Raw genomic sequence first — 17083 nt, 5'->3', positions numbered from 1 at the left:
ATTTACTTGCATATATGAAGGCGTGTTTTGACACATACCCCGCCCATTGCCTCTCCTGATTGGCCTCATATGATGTCTATGGGCGGGTCTCCCAGATTTCCATGGAGTCATGGTGCGTTCAAGTCATCTCGTATAGATCGTATTTACGAGTTGAACGCCACCACAATGTCGTAAATACCAGTGGGAAGCTCGGGATTTTCTCTAAGCTCCGATCTTTACGAGTTGGGGGCGTGTCAGTGATTAACATGGCGGAATACACAATACGTAAAGGTATTTAGCTGTGATATTGTCAGGCTTTTCTATTTACAGCGCAGTTAGCTAATTGCCAACACGGAATATAATAGTATTATAATATAACAATGCAACATGTAACGATGAGTTGGCAGTGGCTTCATAAAAACATAAAAATACAAAGTACACCTGATGCACATTTCTTTGTTCTTCATTTTCTAGAACAAGAGTTTAAGAACCTTATTGTATTTTTGTGTAATTAATTAAGAGAAAGTACTCCGCCATTTTGCACCGACGAAAGTGACTTGAACGCACATGTCGTTATAAGCACGACTTCCCACCTCGTACGTACGAACTTCCCAGGAGGACTTGAACGCACCATCAGTTCGTGTCATAGGGGGGTTCGTGCACGAGAACTAGTTACACACAAACAAACATTACCCAAACCTTTCTTTTGTTTATAAGTAGTATTTCCATTAGCAACTATGGACGCTATTCTAAAGATATTATTTTCTTCGGAGGAGGAAGAACGGTACGTTTTGGATTGTTTATCGTACTTGATGATGGTGATGGCATTCATAACTTTTGTGACTTTACTCTTTGAGCACGTGCCCTATGGCAGATATGCATCCAGCAGGTTTGGATTCCCTGTAAATGTCAAGTTCGCCTGGTTCGTTCAAGAATTGCCGGCTTTTCTGGTGCCTTTGTGTTTGGTACTATGGAGTCCATGTGCAAAGATAATACACCTGCCCAACCAACTGCTTCTTCTCATGTTCATTTGCCATTACGCGCAAAGGTAGGATTTGTTTTTGTTACGCAACATATAAAATGGGGGTGGGGAAAAGCCATACATGTGTCAGTAAGTTATTTTATATTGTCTTGCAAGTGGGAACTTTATATTAAACGTATTTCTCCTAGGTCCCTCATCTACCCATTTTTAATTCGAGGAGGAAAATCGACACCATTCTTCTCGTTTGCTATGGCCTTTGTCTTCTGCATCTATAATGGGTATCTGCAGGCAAGATACCTGAGTCACTATGCAGATTACCCACCTGATTGGGTTACACATCCCTGTTTCATCACAGGTGGGTGCTATAGTGTAATTATTCACAGTGTATAAGTGTCATTTTCAATCATCCTAGTATTAGGATCCTAGTATCCTTATTCTCTTTCATATATGATAGAATCTAGGGTTTTTTGTTTTTGTTTGTTTTTTTATTATGCAGAATGTACAAAACAAGACAGGGAACAAACAACACTGTAAGACACTTCCATTTAGGTAAATACAGAGTTTGAATAAAAAATATAAAAAAAGGAAGGAGCAAGGGTGAAGACAAGCACGTAGCCAGTATACATCAAAGGAATGAAAATACTAAAAAAGTAAATATTTTGATAAAGAGAGACATAAAGTTTCAGACTTTCTATTACGTTTTTTGAAGTATTTGAAGCTCTGAAACATTTGAGTAAAATCACATAGAGATATATTAAAGGAGGGCTTACATTTTTTCCATTTACAAGTATGGATATGATATTTACCCATCAATAAAACAAAATTTACAACATCAATGAAGGGTAAGTTTAAATCACACTTAAAAAAGAGCACATCTTGTAGGGCTATAGGAGGAATTGCCTCCATTTTTACTGACAGCCAGCTATGTATATCAAACCAAAATTTCGAAGTAACCTGACAATCTGACAAACCTGACAAAAAAGAATAGGTGATCGAGAGTTTCAGGACAAGAAGAACAAAAGCCACAGGATTCCACCTTAAAATGAAATCGATTCTGTATAAAATCATTAACTGGGTAAACCTTAAACATGATTTTGTAATGAGTCTCCTTGACCTTCGGAGCAACTGGGTATGCCATATAGCAGGTAAAAGCTTTATCCTTCACTGAGGTTTCAACATCTCCCAAAAAATAGCACTGATAATCGCCAGTGATAATACGTTTGAGTTCTTTGTAAATAAGTTTGTTATTACACTTACTGTCTAAGAGGTCTACATTACATATTTTTAAAGAGGGAAGGGAAACTACAGGTCTAGATAAAGGATCAGAAAAACTACTTTGGATTATTCTTAGCAATCCAGTGGGTTTAGCATTGCTTACCTTATCATAACCTTTAATTGTAATTCTAACTCTATATTTATTAATGAAATCATTATGAGATAAGAAATATCCATTATCATCTAATAAATCATGAATAAAAATAATGCCTTTACTATACCAATCACTTTTAAACAGAGATTTCCTATTAATAACTATAGCCCTATTGTTCCATAGAGTGGAGTTGTGAGGGGAGAAATTATGGATAAATATCATTTTCCAAAAAAGCAATACTTGTTTATGAAAATTAGATAAATTCAGAGGAATTTTACAGAGATCAAGATCACATCTCAACACAAATTCAAGGCCGCCAATATTATTGAAAATGTGATTGGGAATATGGTACCATATTGAGTGTGACTTTGCTAAACACTCTTTCAGCCATTTTATTCTGAAAGTATTCAAAATCAATGGCTCTCAAACCTCCATGTTCATACTCTTTAACCATGTGGAATTTACGTAAATAATGTGTTTTATTTCTCCATATAAATTTAAATAAAATTGAATTCACTGATTTAACTACTTTTGGGGCAGTATACAAAGCATGAGATAAATAGATAAGTTTAGATATTCCCTCAATTTTAGTCAAGAGGATTCTACCCAATAAAGATAGGTCTCGAGATAACCAGTGATTTAGGGATTTCTTCATATTTTCTATCTTAGAGTTAAAATTTGAATGTTCTCTATTAACAACATTTTTGGTAATCATAACCCCAAGGTACTTAACCTCCTTTTTCACTGGAATCCCCTCTATATCTTCTAAATCACAATTATGGATAGCCATTAATTCACACTTTTTAAAGTTTAGGGTCAGACCTGATGCCTTTGAAAAGATAGCAATTTGATCAATAAGTAATGGAAGCGCCTCTTTATTTTTAAGAAATAAAAGGGTGTCGTCTGCAAATTGGTAAATATAGTAAAGGTTCTACCGAGAATGTCTATGCCTACATTGTCCTCCATTTTTTTATAAATAAAGACATCAATTTGACTGCAAGATTAAAAAGTAATGGTGAAATAGGACATCCCTGACGGATTCCTCGTTTAATTTGAATTCTGGGTGATGAACCTAAGTTAAGGGAAACGCTACTGAAAATATCATTATAGAACATGGAGATCACTTTACAAAACATAGGACCAAAGCCAAACATTTCTAGAGATTTGAACAGAAAAGGGTGTTCAAGGGTATCAAACGCCTTGAAAAAGTCTAGAAATAGAAGTAAGCTTGTCTGAGGAATTAAATAATTATAATCAAGCATATCATGGACTAATCTAATATGACTGTGAATACTTCTCCCTTTGATAAAAGCCGATTGTGTTTCACTGATAATTTCACCGATACCTTTTTTAAGGTATCGCAAAAACATGAGAAAGCAATTTGAAATCATTACACAAGAGTTATTGGTCTCCAATTGTCTAAAAATAATTTATCCTTGTTAGACTTTGGAACTAGAATAATTAAGCCATGCTTCATTGATGACGACAATTCAGCTTTACCTATACACGTTTTTAGTGCTTCAAAAACTAAGATTCTTATTTCGGGCCAAAAATGTTTATATAGTTCTACTGTGATGCCATCAATACCTGGGGACTTTCCATTAGACATTTGTTTAATCGCAATGTCTAATTCTGAAATCTCAATGTCAGCTTCCATCATATTTCTAAAATTAGGGTCTATTATAGGAACTTTATCTTTTAAGTAGGAAAAGAAAAAATCACAATCTCTTTTTGTAAATTTTGATTTATATAAATCACTATAGAAGGAATAGATGTAATCATCAATCACTGTTTTCTCTTCACTTATACAGTTATTAATGCTTAGTTTATTAATAGTTTTTAAAGCTTGTTTATGTTTTTCTAAATTAAAGAAATATGAAGAATTTTTTTTCCCCTCCTCAATCCACCTGGCTCTTGAGCGTATGAATGCTCCTTTAGCCTTTTCAGTATAAAAATCATCCAGCTCTAAATGAAGAGAGTGAAGTTCTTTCTGCTCTCTCTCGCTAAGAATATCTTCCAAAGTAATTTAGTCTTGATAAAATTGTTATCTGCCTTGATTTTCTAGCATTTACAATTTGTTTACCTTCTTTAATTGCCAATTTTTTAATGTTAAATTTAACCCATTCCCATTTTCCAATTGAAGTTAATTCGGGCATAGTTTTAACATTGTTAATCATTAACAAAACAGAGTTACAAAATTATTCACACTTTAACAGATTGTTGTTAAACTTCCAATGAGTTCTGGTAAAAGGTGAACTGCCATTGCTCCTAAGAGAAAGTGAAATAGCACTGTGATCAGTTAAAACTGAAGGAGAAATATCACAGTCAAATGAGGAAGAAAGAAGATTACTAGTTATCAACCAAAAATCCAATCTAGAACGTTGAATGCGCCCTGAAAAAGACCCCCATGTAAATTGTTTTTTAAGTGGGTTCCTTACACGCCAAACATCAATTAGATCAAGAAACTGGGATATGTTATAGATTAGGGGGTTATAAGAAAAAGTGTTTTAAAGGAGTGGGATACCTATCCTGCCATTCATCTGGAACGGCGTTAAAATCCCCTCCAATAATAATTTTGTCTGTAAAATATGTGTTCTTCCAGTCGTCAATTCTTGTAGCCATATTCTGAAAAAACAACTTATTTGCGGCCTTGTTAGTGTAACCATAGATGTTGATCAAGATGTAATTACATTCATTTGCCTCAAGAACCACCATAATCCAGTGACCCTCGTTATCGCCTGAACTTGCAATCATTTTGCTGTCCATTTGTTTAAACAAAAAAGCGACCCCTGCTGAGTGGGAAGTTCCATGAGAAAAAAAAGCCTCTCCACCCCATTGTGACTTCCAAAATCTCACATCTACATCAGTTGAATGAGTCTCTTGAAGAAAGAAAAAATTGACTTTTACTTGCTCCTTGCAAAAAAGAAAAAGTGCCTTACGTTTAACATTACACCTAATACCTCGAACATTTAAAGATAACAAAGAAAAAGACATAAACTTGAATGAAAAGAAAAAACTGCTAGCTTTCAAATATCGTACCTCTTGCACAGGCATAGTAACACATTTTAGGCCGATATAACGTATGAACTTGAAGAAGTAGTTCACTTTGAAATTAAATTTTGGTATGTTTTAGCTTACCTCAAGGGCATCCAAGATGTAGGTGTCTTTTTTTCCGCAGTAGTTTCAATTTTGATATTTTTAGGTCAAACCGTTCTTGTCTGTCAGTCATTGAATGCAGGTCTATGGTCACCACCTCAAAGAGCATGCACAGAGTCCAAATTAAAACAATTCCCCGTCGTCCAAATTAAACAATTCCCCATCGTAAGTACACATTGATGGCCTAAGACACGAAACGAGCGGTTTGTGTGAGAAAACGAACAGTATTTATATCGTTTTTACCTCTTATACACAGCCACGTCCAAGTGATCTGAGGGCACGCGCGCATCCTGGTGTGTGACGTGTACGCAGACTGGTGCATATATATATACACTAGATGTCGCCTTAAAGACATTCGTTCCAATGAACTGCTGTAGACAAGGCGACATCTAGTGTATATATCTATGCACCAGTCTGCGTACACGTCAGATCAGATCACTTGGACATGGCTGTGTATAAGAGGTAAAAACGATATAAATACTGTTCGTTTTCTCACACAAGCCGCTCGTTTCGTGTCTTAGGCCATCAATGTGTACTTACGATGGGGAATTGTTTAATTTGGACGACGGGGAATTGTTTTAATTTGGACTCTGTGCATGCTCTTTGAGGTGGTGACATTGGGTGTGAGGCATTGTCTGCTGTCGAGCATCTTTAGCAGACGACACTTCAACCTCCATTACATCAGTTTCCTCCCTGACAACACCTGAAGCTGTCGACTCATAGGCATGTTCTCCAGTTTTCCCCGCCATATCACTTCAGCAAGTGCAACGTAGAAAGGCAAGTGAAAAGTCTTACAAAAACAAAAGTTCACATGAAAGTAGCAACAAAAAAGCTTTAAAGCATTTAAATAAGTAAATGCAATAACCACAGACCAGGAATAAACGGCCTTATACACAAATATATCAGAGCCTGTGTAAAGTTCGACTTGTCACTCCGCCATCTAGTCCAGTCATTTTAAGCCAAAATGGGGGTCAACCTTGAACAAATTGCAACCGAAGCAAACCCAACTGATTTTGTATCCTCAATATGTCCTGAGTAAGGAAAAAAAAAGCCCTGAAGAATCCCATTAGGGGAAAGTTTCGAAAAAGACCCAAATATAGCCTATTCATTCTTTTTCTTACGTGAATAGGGTAAAACTTTTCACCTTTAGATATCGCCATGAAAATTACTGAGTTGATTACTTACATCAAGACAAACAAAAAATGTATTACAAGTTATTTGAAATTGTTTGTTAACATGGACAAACGGTGCATAATCTAATTACGTATGTGCTAATTTGCATAAATACTACAACAGATCTAAACATTGGGTCTAGCCAGGTGAAAATGTCTTGTTGAATCTTGTTGACGTATAACAGTAAAATACTTAATGTTAAGGTCTGAATGGAACCCATTTAGGCTACCCATGAGCATTAATACATAGAGTCAGGAAGAAGTACTTTAGAAACCAGCCTTTATTGCACACTGTAAGACAGAAAACAGAAAAACAGAGAGCAGTATTTCTTCAAACACTAGGGTTGTAGCAGTATTTGTTTAAATACGGGTTGTATCGTTTTCAGAGTCTGCTTTTGTTGTTTCATTCTTTCCCTATTTCTTAATTTATTTGACACCTATGGACCAGTGAGGTGGGGATAAGAGGGGGGATGAGGAAATCTTCACCACATGGCTGACCCCTGAGGCCTGTTGCACTTCGGTTCTTCCATGGGCTCCGCACTGATCTGTGTGTCCTATTCTGTCCCTGTTGTGTGCACACTGTAGAGTGTGTGAGAAAATTGGCACATTTCCATTCTCCAGTGAAACATCAGTCCTAGTAGGCATCATAACAGAGGATGGTTGTCTGATTGTAATGTTCTGCAGTATAACATTTAAGGCTGTGAGTATACTGAATGTCCCCCAAACAAAGGCTGTGACAGTCAATAAGTCTTTCATCTTTGTTGTAAGTTACTGGGGAGATTAAGCAATCACAGCCCAAATGGTTAACACCTCAAAAAGCTTACCCACGAGTCCAATGACGAGGGGAGGGGTTGCTTCAAAGTAGCAAACAAATGTAGTAAAAGCTGCATAACATTGTTAACTTGTCTTAAGTTATTTTTGTTTTTTCTACATTCTTTTCCGAAATGTCTGTGCTTGCCACAGTAAGAACAACTGGCTTCTCTAGGACATTTGCGTTTCTTTTTCTTCTCTGAGTTGACCATAACAGAAACTGCTGCTATTCTTACTCTCTCTTTGACATCAGAGTCTCTTTCCCAAGTAACTAAACTAAAAGTTGTCTTGCAGGGTTCTTGTACACCATGTGATGTTTAAGTAAGGCAACGCCTTTCTGTGTTCTGGCAAAAGACAATGAAACCATGTGCGAACCAAAGGGCCATTATCACCTAACACCTTCTCTGGCGTGTCTGCAATTCCACTGTACACTGCAGCTGACTGACAGAATCGTTCTGTGTACTCACAAACAGTTTCACCCTTCTTCTGTACACAATTGGTCATTTTCGACCAATCGATTTTGGGTCCTAAGATATTCTTTAGGATTTTCAAAACACCTTCTCTCAAATCACCTTTACTGACATGTTGCAGTTTGGAATTGCTTACAGCACTTTCAAAATCATTGAATTCCGACTCAGTCAAGATCTGTGATATTAGCTGGGTGATTTCAGATAGAGACATTTCATAGAGCCGCATCTTTTTGGACAACTCTCTTCTAAACTCAGAAAAATTTCTTTGCACTGATGGCAAACTTTCAGCAAGTCTCTCTATGTCTTTAGGACCTAAAGGTGTTTTGACTGCTTGTGGCTGCAATATGGGGGTTGCAAATGAAACTGTATCAACACCTTTTCCCTGAGGCTTTTGTCTAGCTACGCACACTTCAACTGCATTTACATCTGCATTGACATTGTCCTCTATACTATCAAAAGACTGTAAATCAGGATAGCTTTCATCTAACTGTTGGTCTTCTAAATCACATTTGGTTGAGGCTTTGTTATGACCCACCTTTGTCTTGAGACAGGACATGTGAGTCTGCAATTGTTTGTTCTGATCGTTTAACTTAGCAATACACTGAGCTTGTTCTTGTGCAATGGATAAGCTAAATTCTCTGTGACAACAGATAATGCCTTTCACATTTTTCTTCCTGATACATGCACCCAACACTTTCTTGCAATCTTCAATTGACCATACTTTGTCTGCATCAATGTCAAATTTCCTTGTTAAATTCAATCTGACTTGCTCAGTCACTATTGTGTCCATGTGCTCTGATAACAAAGACTTAAACTCATTGTCTGTCCATAAAGGGGTAGCTCGTCCAGTTTTCTCATTTGTTGGAATCAATCTAGCATTCCTTCTAACCATTTTGTGAATTTCTTTGTTACCACACAATCAAAAACATTAAAACTTCTCTCTACTGTCTACAATAGAGGGTACACTTGTTAACACAGCTTAACTATTGTTAACTTTCCAAATTACCACACTTGACTTCCCTGCCGACAAGAACAGAGGATCAACAGAAATAACTAGCACGTAAAGCTAATTCTTCTCTGCCTAAAGCAAAGGATACCAACTATTAGCACTTGATGCTAACTTTCTCTAGCTTACAGATAGGTCTTCTCTAGCAAGAGCATACACACAATATTAACATGTAACTGTTAATCTTCCCTGCCAACAACAGAGGATAAATTTCATCTCTAAAAGAAAAACTTTTTTAGAGGCTCATCTTTAGTTAACCAAACTCTACAGCTGTTTGTTAACTACTTCTCTGAACGGTGCAGAGGAAAAACACATTTGTACTGGTCTGCATTGGTTCTTTGAATGGAGTGAAACTCACCGAATCGTTGGTGGTACAGAAAAAAATTCGTCTGGAACTCAGTCAGCTTTGTTGAGAACTTTGAGCTTGAAGTTTCAAGATTCAGTCTGGAACTCAGTCAGGCATTGAGATCTTTTTGGAGCTTGAAGTTTTCAATCTGGAGGAAGCTGGAAAGATTCAGTCTGGCAATCTTTGTCAGATCTTTTGTTGAGCTTGAAGTTTCAAGATTCAGTTCTTTGAGCTTGAAGTTCTTTGAGTTTCCTTTTTCTCCATCCGGGTCACAGGGCACCATCTGTTGTAAAGTTTTCTTTCATCGAAGCAGAGACCAGGAGACAGTTGGGATTGCGTTCAACGGAAGTTATTCTTTATTGAGAACTCCGCTGTACGTTGCTGTAGTACTTCCAACATAATCTAACTCTAATACAGTATGCATTGTAGTTATATACATTCCAAGGGGGAGGGATTACATAGAGGTGGAGATTCTGAACAAAGCATGCAAATTAAGTATACAGGTTAAGGTAACACCCTAGACTGTGAGGGTCTGGCCAATCCTAATTCAATCAGCATAAGGCTCCAAGAGCCATATGGGTCCGAAAGCCATTTGCAGAACAAAAGGTGAGATTCTCAGTGAATCATTCGTGTGCTAATCCCATCAGTCTGACAATAAGGAGAGAACAGAAATTGCAACTTTGCTGAGATCTTAACCTTAAAAGATTCTTTATCATGATGTTATGTACAGAAGCATATTTGAAATAGATTCTTAAAGTTGTAACCCTTCAAAAGATTAGTAGAGCATATGATTTTTTTTTTAAATATATGATTTGCACGGATGAATCATTCATAATAAATACTGAAATATTCCATTTTTAGAGCTGACACTGGAATTCATCCATCACCACCAGGCCACCATCTGGATATGAGAGAACACGGCACATTCAATGACTCTATTAGTCAAGGAAGAGACATAAAAAATCACTTGTCAGGATTATTGTTACTCTCACGTTCTAGATCTTTTCCCTGAACCTTAGGTCACCTGACCTGGTTACTTGAACATTGACCACTGCAGAGTATATTGTTTTTTCTTTCTGAACTCGCTGATGTCATGGTTGACCGAACATTAGCTGTCATTCACTGTATTCATCTGCATTCCCTACATGCTTTTGTAGCTATTATTTTCTTACAGTATTCAATACATAGTTCCTACATGACGTCACAACATACGGGCATTTGCCGATCCGGCGCCATTTCTGTGGGCATGCTGTGGGCAGAACATTAGAAGAAGCTGAAACGAGTTAATTTCGTGATAAAAAGTGAAAATGGTCATCTCCTGCTGGGTCAATGGATGTTCAAATCGTGCCGGAGGTTCAGTTAAAGTTGGATTTTACAGTATACCCGTCATTAGACTTCATGAATGTGAGAAGACTAACGTTAAGCTTTTGTCAGAACAACGATGGAGGTTATGGCTGGCGAGGATAAACGGGAAAGAAACTCCCTCAAAACACGCAAGAATTTGTTGTTTTATTGCGAGTGTACACAAATATAAGTTAACACTTTGCAGTTTGAATGATGTCATGTATGTACAAAATGAATGAGGTATTAAAAACATACAAAAACAACATTGTTTCCACTGTTCGATCGCGCCCGCGACTCTCTCACTCACACACACACACACACACACACACACACACACACAGACACAGACTGACGCACACACATTCCAGCCTTGCAATCTCAGATTATGTCCCTAAAGAACCCGCGTATAAAGTAGTTACGCATTAACTGTTACATTAATTTGCACGCGAGTTTTATTTATTTTCATACCGTGTATATTCATGCACATATTTCCAGGCTCGGAATTGCTCACATGTGTTAAAACTCCTAGCCAATACCAGATAATGGTACACATGGATAATACTGTATCTGAGGCAAAGCTGCAAAATCAGTGCTCAGTTTAGCGCATACGGATCCACACCATTTATGACTGAAAATTTTGCATTGTACCTCTCTCTGTCTTGTGTTAATGGAGTCTCTTTATAATCTCTGTCACTTTGTCTCTTCATGATTTTCGTAACATTATAAAGAAATATTCGAAATTTGCTTGTAAAACTTTGTAAACACAGCAGCTTATGCCCTCAAAGATGGCGTCTCCGGGGAGGTCACGTGACATTAATTGGCCTGTGGGAACTATGTATATATAACCAGAGAATGTCTAATAGGAAGAGAATTGGCACTCTCTGCTTACTTCCGGTTTCTGGACTGGCTGCAGTAACACGTCTCTGTCCATACGGGGGCGCTCGCGGGCGAGTGCAGAATGAATGGAGGTCTATGGCGAAATACCCATCAAAATCCACTTTTCTCAGGATATAATTTTTTGTCTAGTAATTTGAATGTTGTATTCGAAAGGAGATGCAAAGAAATTACACATTGCTGGGTGTTAGATTTTCACTTATTTGTCACTTATTCACTTATTTGCTTTGAAAAGTCTTTTAAAATGTCAATGACGTCACACACATCGTACGACCAGAGATACTGCTTCACGGCAATCCTTCACTCACTCTGGTGCTTTCGGGCTCTGCACTTTCTTTTCTCTCGAGGCATCGACAACACAGCTGACACAGGTAAATACACGTGCTAGAAGAGTTTTTGTTTTGTTTGTTTCTGGTCCCGCTTCGGGTGCCACGATGCCATCAAGCGGTATCTCTGGTCGTAATCAGTCCTTCACTGACCAATCAGCATTCATTAGCAGAATGCTAGCGTGTTATGGGCAACAACAACTCAACCTGTAAGAAATCGAAAGGACATAAGTACTCGTTCATTCAACTTTCGACCTATAACCCATGTTGAACTTGCAAAACCTACAATAAAATCTGAGATTTCTCAACGGCAATCGGGTGAAAGAGACACATTTACCCGTCTAGCCCCATAGACTCCCATTCAGTCTGCACTCGCCTGCGATCACCTCCAGTGGAATTCTAATGGAACTGCAACCAAGATCTATACAATGGGGCTAATAGGAAGTGCCAAGGCTCTCCGTAGACGGGCTCTGATATAACCTGGACAAAATTCTGTTAGTATTTAGATGTATTATATATATTATCTAGTCTTCAGTGTAACGTGATCCTTCTGAATGCTGATTTGCTGCTCAAGAAACATTTCTAATCAATCAGATTTCTATCAATGTTGAAAACAGTTGTGCAGAATGTTTCATATTCTGAATCTATTTTTTTTTTCAGGGTCTTGTATGTGGCTCCTGGGATGGATCATTAACATTCACTCTGACCATATCCTCAGGAACCTTCGCAAGCCTGGGGAGACGGGCTATAAGATACCTCGAGGTAAGACAATAATTTTTAAACTGACAGCACCATTTATGAATTGGAAATGTGTTAGAGAGAGAAATGTGGCCTAAATTGTTCAATTGATATGGACTAAAATGTTTTGTGCTTAGCATCTTTACCATTTTCCACATAATTATAAAACAATCACAACATTTTGAGTGACAGCTTAGGAACATGGCATGCAGCTTTAGATTTTAGGAATAGACTGTTTTGACTCAATCACACTATTTAAATACTCACAATTCATAAAATGTTCATAAACACACAGTGCAAATATACATACAAATTCAAGAGTATTCAGAACAGCACAAATCATTTGAACCATACCACATGCATTCAGCTCAAATGGCTGGTCAACACTAGGGCGTCCTCTTCAGTGCTGGTTTGAGTGTTGACGTAATGCTAAAACATCTTTTGAATTTGGCTTTGACTCGGAGTGAAAATAAAAATAGATGCCCTTGCTGGTCATGACTAATTTCCTCAGCAACTTGTCAGGACCAACCAGCTCCAGAGATCATAATAATTTGTGACATGCACTTCTATCTCTTTTCCTAAACACTCAGTCCATGCAAAATATAAATCATGTAAATCATCTCTTATACCACTAACTTTTTATTTTTTATTAAAAGTATTTTAAAGCTGTCTAACATCACAACTTCAGATGATATTATCAAAAAATATTATGCTTTTTTTCAGCAAGTCAGTCAGTCAGCCTTCAAAGGGATTTTAAATTATTGTGGTATGTCAAAGTTGTTTTAGATCCAAAAGCTTGTTCTTGTTTTATTTGATGCAGAAGTGATGACTGACATGACGAATCAGACATGCTTTATTTCTGACAAATTAAACCAGACAGCATGCTGGACAGATGGTTTCACACTTCATTAGACACATGTGATGCAGTTTCACTGCTTTAAAACTGACTTGAAATTAGTTTCTTATTGCTTTGCAAACAGACTGTTTGTGTGATGTCTTCCATTTGAGTGTCTCTTCATAACTATTTTCTGTTCATAGGGGGCATGTTTGAGTATGTATCTGGAGCGAACTTCTTAGGTGAGATTGTGGAATGGGCTGGATTTGCTCTGGCCGGTCACTCGGCCCATAGTGCAGCTTTCGCTCTCTTCACTCTTATTGTGCTGTACTGCAGAGGAATGGCCCACCACAAGTAAGGCATTACAGTCAGAAACAATGGATTCTTTCTCAATGTGACTGCAATTATCCAAAAAAAAAAAAAAAAAAAATGCTTTCAGTTCTAATTTATCAATTCTCATATGTCTGATTTAATTCCAGAATCATAAGAAATATAAATATATATTTTAATAATATATCATAAATTAAAAAGATGAAGCCTATTTTAGGACGGTCAAGATTTTCATCACAGTTAAGCAAATTCTTTCAAATTCTTTTTTGAGTAATTTTCATTTTCCCAATGATTATTTTCATTAGATTCTCATTCCTGTAATATTATATAATAAATAACTGAATAAAATTAAATAAAATTTCAATAAGCATAAAGGAATTTTAACAGCTACTACAATGACATATAACTATTTAAACATTTAACTTGTTAACTGTCAGTATCCTGGTCGCAGGACACTTTGTGCACTTTTTCGTTGTCATTTTTCCCTTCACATATTTTAGTAATCATCATAAATAAGGTATAATCGAAAGCGTAAACGCTCAAAATTCATCCTGTGAAAATTGCATATTGCCTTGACATGGAAACAGTATTTTAAAACCTTTAACTGGGCACAGTTTTTGTGATATGAAATCTAGGTTAGATGCGTGACTTATATTTTCTAGCAAATTATTTATACTCTCCAAATTATTTTGGAGAAAAAAAAAAGATTTTTTAATATATATATTTATATTTATATTTATATATTTATATATTATATATATATATATATATATATATATATATATATATATATATATATATATATATATATATATATATATATATATATATATATATATAAGAATTTGTATAAAATAAAATAAAAATGTTTAGTTTATTAGATTGATTTTACATTAAACTTAAACTGCTATAATGTTTTTACACTTTCATTTATTGAAGTGCTTTCACATCTGCAATAATATATTAAATCATATTTTATTATTTTATTTTTCATTATTTATTTTTTTAGGGTGAAATATGACCAATAATACATTTTTTGATATCAGTATGACAGACTGTTGTTAAAAATATGCCATTTTATTTTACAGGTGGTATCTAACAAAATTTGAAGACTATCCAAAATCAAGGAAAGCTTTAATACCGTTTGTGCTCTGATCCCGTGGTAAGCCCAGCGGCCACACTCCCACAGTGTTTCAAAGGAAGTGGTGTCGTAACATACAGAGACTGGGGAGAATGCATTAAACTCAATTTTACAAGACACATTTTTCTTTAAGTTTTATAGCATTTACATTTATGAAGTGCAAAAACAGCATTACTGTGAGAGATCTCACAGTTTCTCAATGGAGAGATCAGATCAAATACACATGGCAGACAGCTGCTACCATAATGCAGAACTTGCCTATTAACTCTTAAATGCATGAACGTTTCTACAATCGGCAATTATACATATTCGGGTCTTTAGCGACCCGGGTCTACATCTAACACGAATGGATCTCTAACTGCCGCAATAGTATAAAACTCTCTTGATATTTTAATGACAATTACAAAAGAATAAATAAGCATATTTTGTTACCTTTTGGAACTTGGAAGGGTTCAATTTGACAAAACATCACTCATCATTGTGTATCAGACAGTGCCACCTTAAGGAATAAAGGTGAATTGCACTTATTGAGTCATCAGAGACGCTTATTACAAAAAAAATATTAGAAAACAGATGATTAGATTGAGGAATACTAAGAAGGTTGATGTCTAACTTTAAAAAATGAATGAGTGGGAGGCTAGTGAATGACGTCTGGGTCGATAAAGTCACTCAGTCGTTTTTGTTTTTTTAAACTGTGTAACCCTGGGTCAGCAAAACATGGACTTTTTGAACTGTGCTGCTGGTCATGCTGGATTCAAGGTTTTCTGAGTAAGGCCTCAGAAAAGGTGAAGGTACACATGATTTATCTGTTGGAAGAGTGAGTACTGCGAGTGTGACCATATATCATTTTACACAAAGGCTGCATCCGAAATCGCTTATTCTCTGAGTAGGTTTTTTTTTTTTTTTTGAATGAGTAATTATTTTATGAACGTAAAAAAGTAAATTCTATATAGGATGAATGCAATCGGTATATTATCATGTGGTCTTTGTCATGTAATTTAACATTTGCATCGCTTCACTGCTATTGACAACTCCTCTTCTGCGGCCTCATGGGATATTAAAGTGTCCATTGGATGCACACTTTAGAATCTCGCCAGAAGTAGTAGGTCATATGGGTACTTTTTGCCTACCATTTTATGAATACTGTGAATTTAGACACTTACTGATTTTCACTTACTATATAGTAGGGAATTATGTGATTTCAGGTTCAGCCCATATCCAAAATGTTCAGCCCTTCATGGCAAATTTGCATTTGTGTAAAAACTCAAAATGTTCCTGGTTACTGTAAAAAGAGTGTTAAAATAAAATCTGTTGAAATAAAGTCTTTTGAAATAGATTTCAAAAGTGTAATGGTGTTATGTTTACTGATTACTTGGAAGGTTTAAGAAATTACATTTAATGAATTCCAACAGAGGCACATTGTGTAAATTATATTGTCATAGCGAATGGATTTGACTGTCTTAGATCTTAACACAATTAAATGCATCCTCTGTCAAACAGGTTTTTCCCTGACGTTTACCAAGAACTTTCAGGCAACAGATGGCAGGGTTAATATACTGTAGGGTCAGTACATGAAGCTGTCAAAATGAAATATTAAGATCAATAACCAGAAGTGTCCCAAGTCCGAATGCTGCTCTCAAAGAAAAAGAACTGCATATTTAAATGCCTGAATATATGGGACGATGTCGGGGGTTTTTTTGTTGTTTTTTTACATCATTGTAAGATAATTATTGTATGTTTACAGAGATCATGCAGGTCATGGTAAATTTTCCATAATACTACTATCTTTACTACATAGAATGTACAACAATATTATCACAAACTCATGGATTCTTCATTCCCATTATAGCTACAACTGTTTTTGTATGCAAGTTATGCTTGTAACATCATCATTTACCATCGCTGACATGTTTTGACATGCTGCAGGTGGGCTCATAATACCTTCAGGCACAATGTATGAAATATGGCAAGAGTTGTGTGTTGTATGTCAGCAGGGAAAGTGTTCATTTACTATGGAATGTGGAAGGTCATATAAATTGCTTCTAAATATCCTGTCGTCTGTTCTGTAATACTGTGTGAAATGAGTATTTTATACGATTGTATAATATACCTTATCCATCTTTTTAATAGTTCAGCTCCTCTGTTTTCTTTTACTTCAGCATATGCCTAGACATATTTCAGGTTT

The 17083-nt window shown here is 36.2% G+C and overlaps 1 protein-coding gene across 2 annotated transcripts; it reads left to right on the top strand.

Annotated features, from left to right (window-relative positions):
• Positions 1–78: 78 nt before the first annotated feature.
• Positions 79–16234, top strand: srd5a1 (steroid-5-alpha-reductase, alpha polypeptide 1 (3-oxo-5 alpha-steroid delta 4-dehydrogenase alpha 1)). 2 transcript variants are annotated; one of them, XM_084132094.1, is made up of 6 exons: positions 79–763; positions 854–1027; positions 1150–1316; positions 12515–12616; positions 13631–13781; positions 14846–16234. In XM_084132094.1, the coding sequence occupies exons 1-6, from the start codon at positions 717–719 to the stop codon at positions 14910–14912; spliced, it is 708 nt and encodes a 235-aa protein (XP_083988220.1). In that variant the 5' UTR covers positions 79–716; the 3' UTR covers positions 14913–16234. The 2 variants fall into 2 exon arrangements, with proteins under 2 accessions (XP_083988220.1, XP_083988219.1); XM_084132093.1 differs by having other exon boundaries at positions 133–1027.
• The last annotated feature ends 849 nt before the right edge of the window (positions 16235–17083 follow it).

The sequence above is a fragment of the Abramis brama genome, assembly GCF_963993115.1.
Source record: "Abramis brama genome assembly, chromosome: 12".
NCBI classification, from domain to species: Eukaryota; Metazoa; Chordata; class Actinopteri; order Cypriniformes; family Leuciscidae; genus Abramis; species Abramis brama.
Note: the sequence above shows the minus strand (reverse complement) of the source record. Positions and strands in the feature narration are given on the sequence as shown.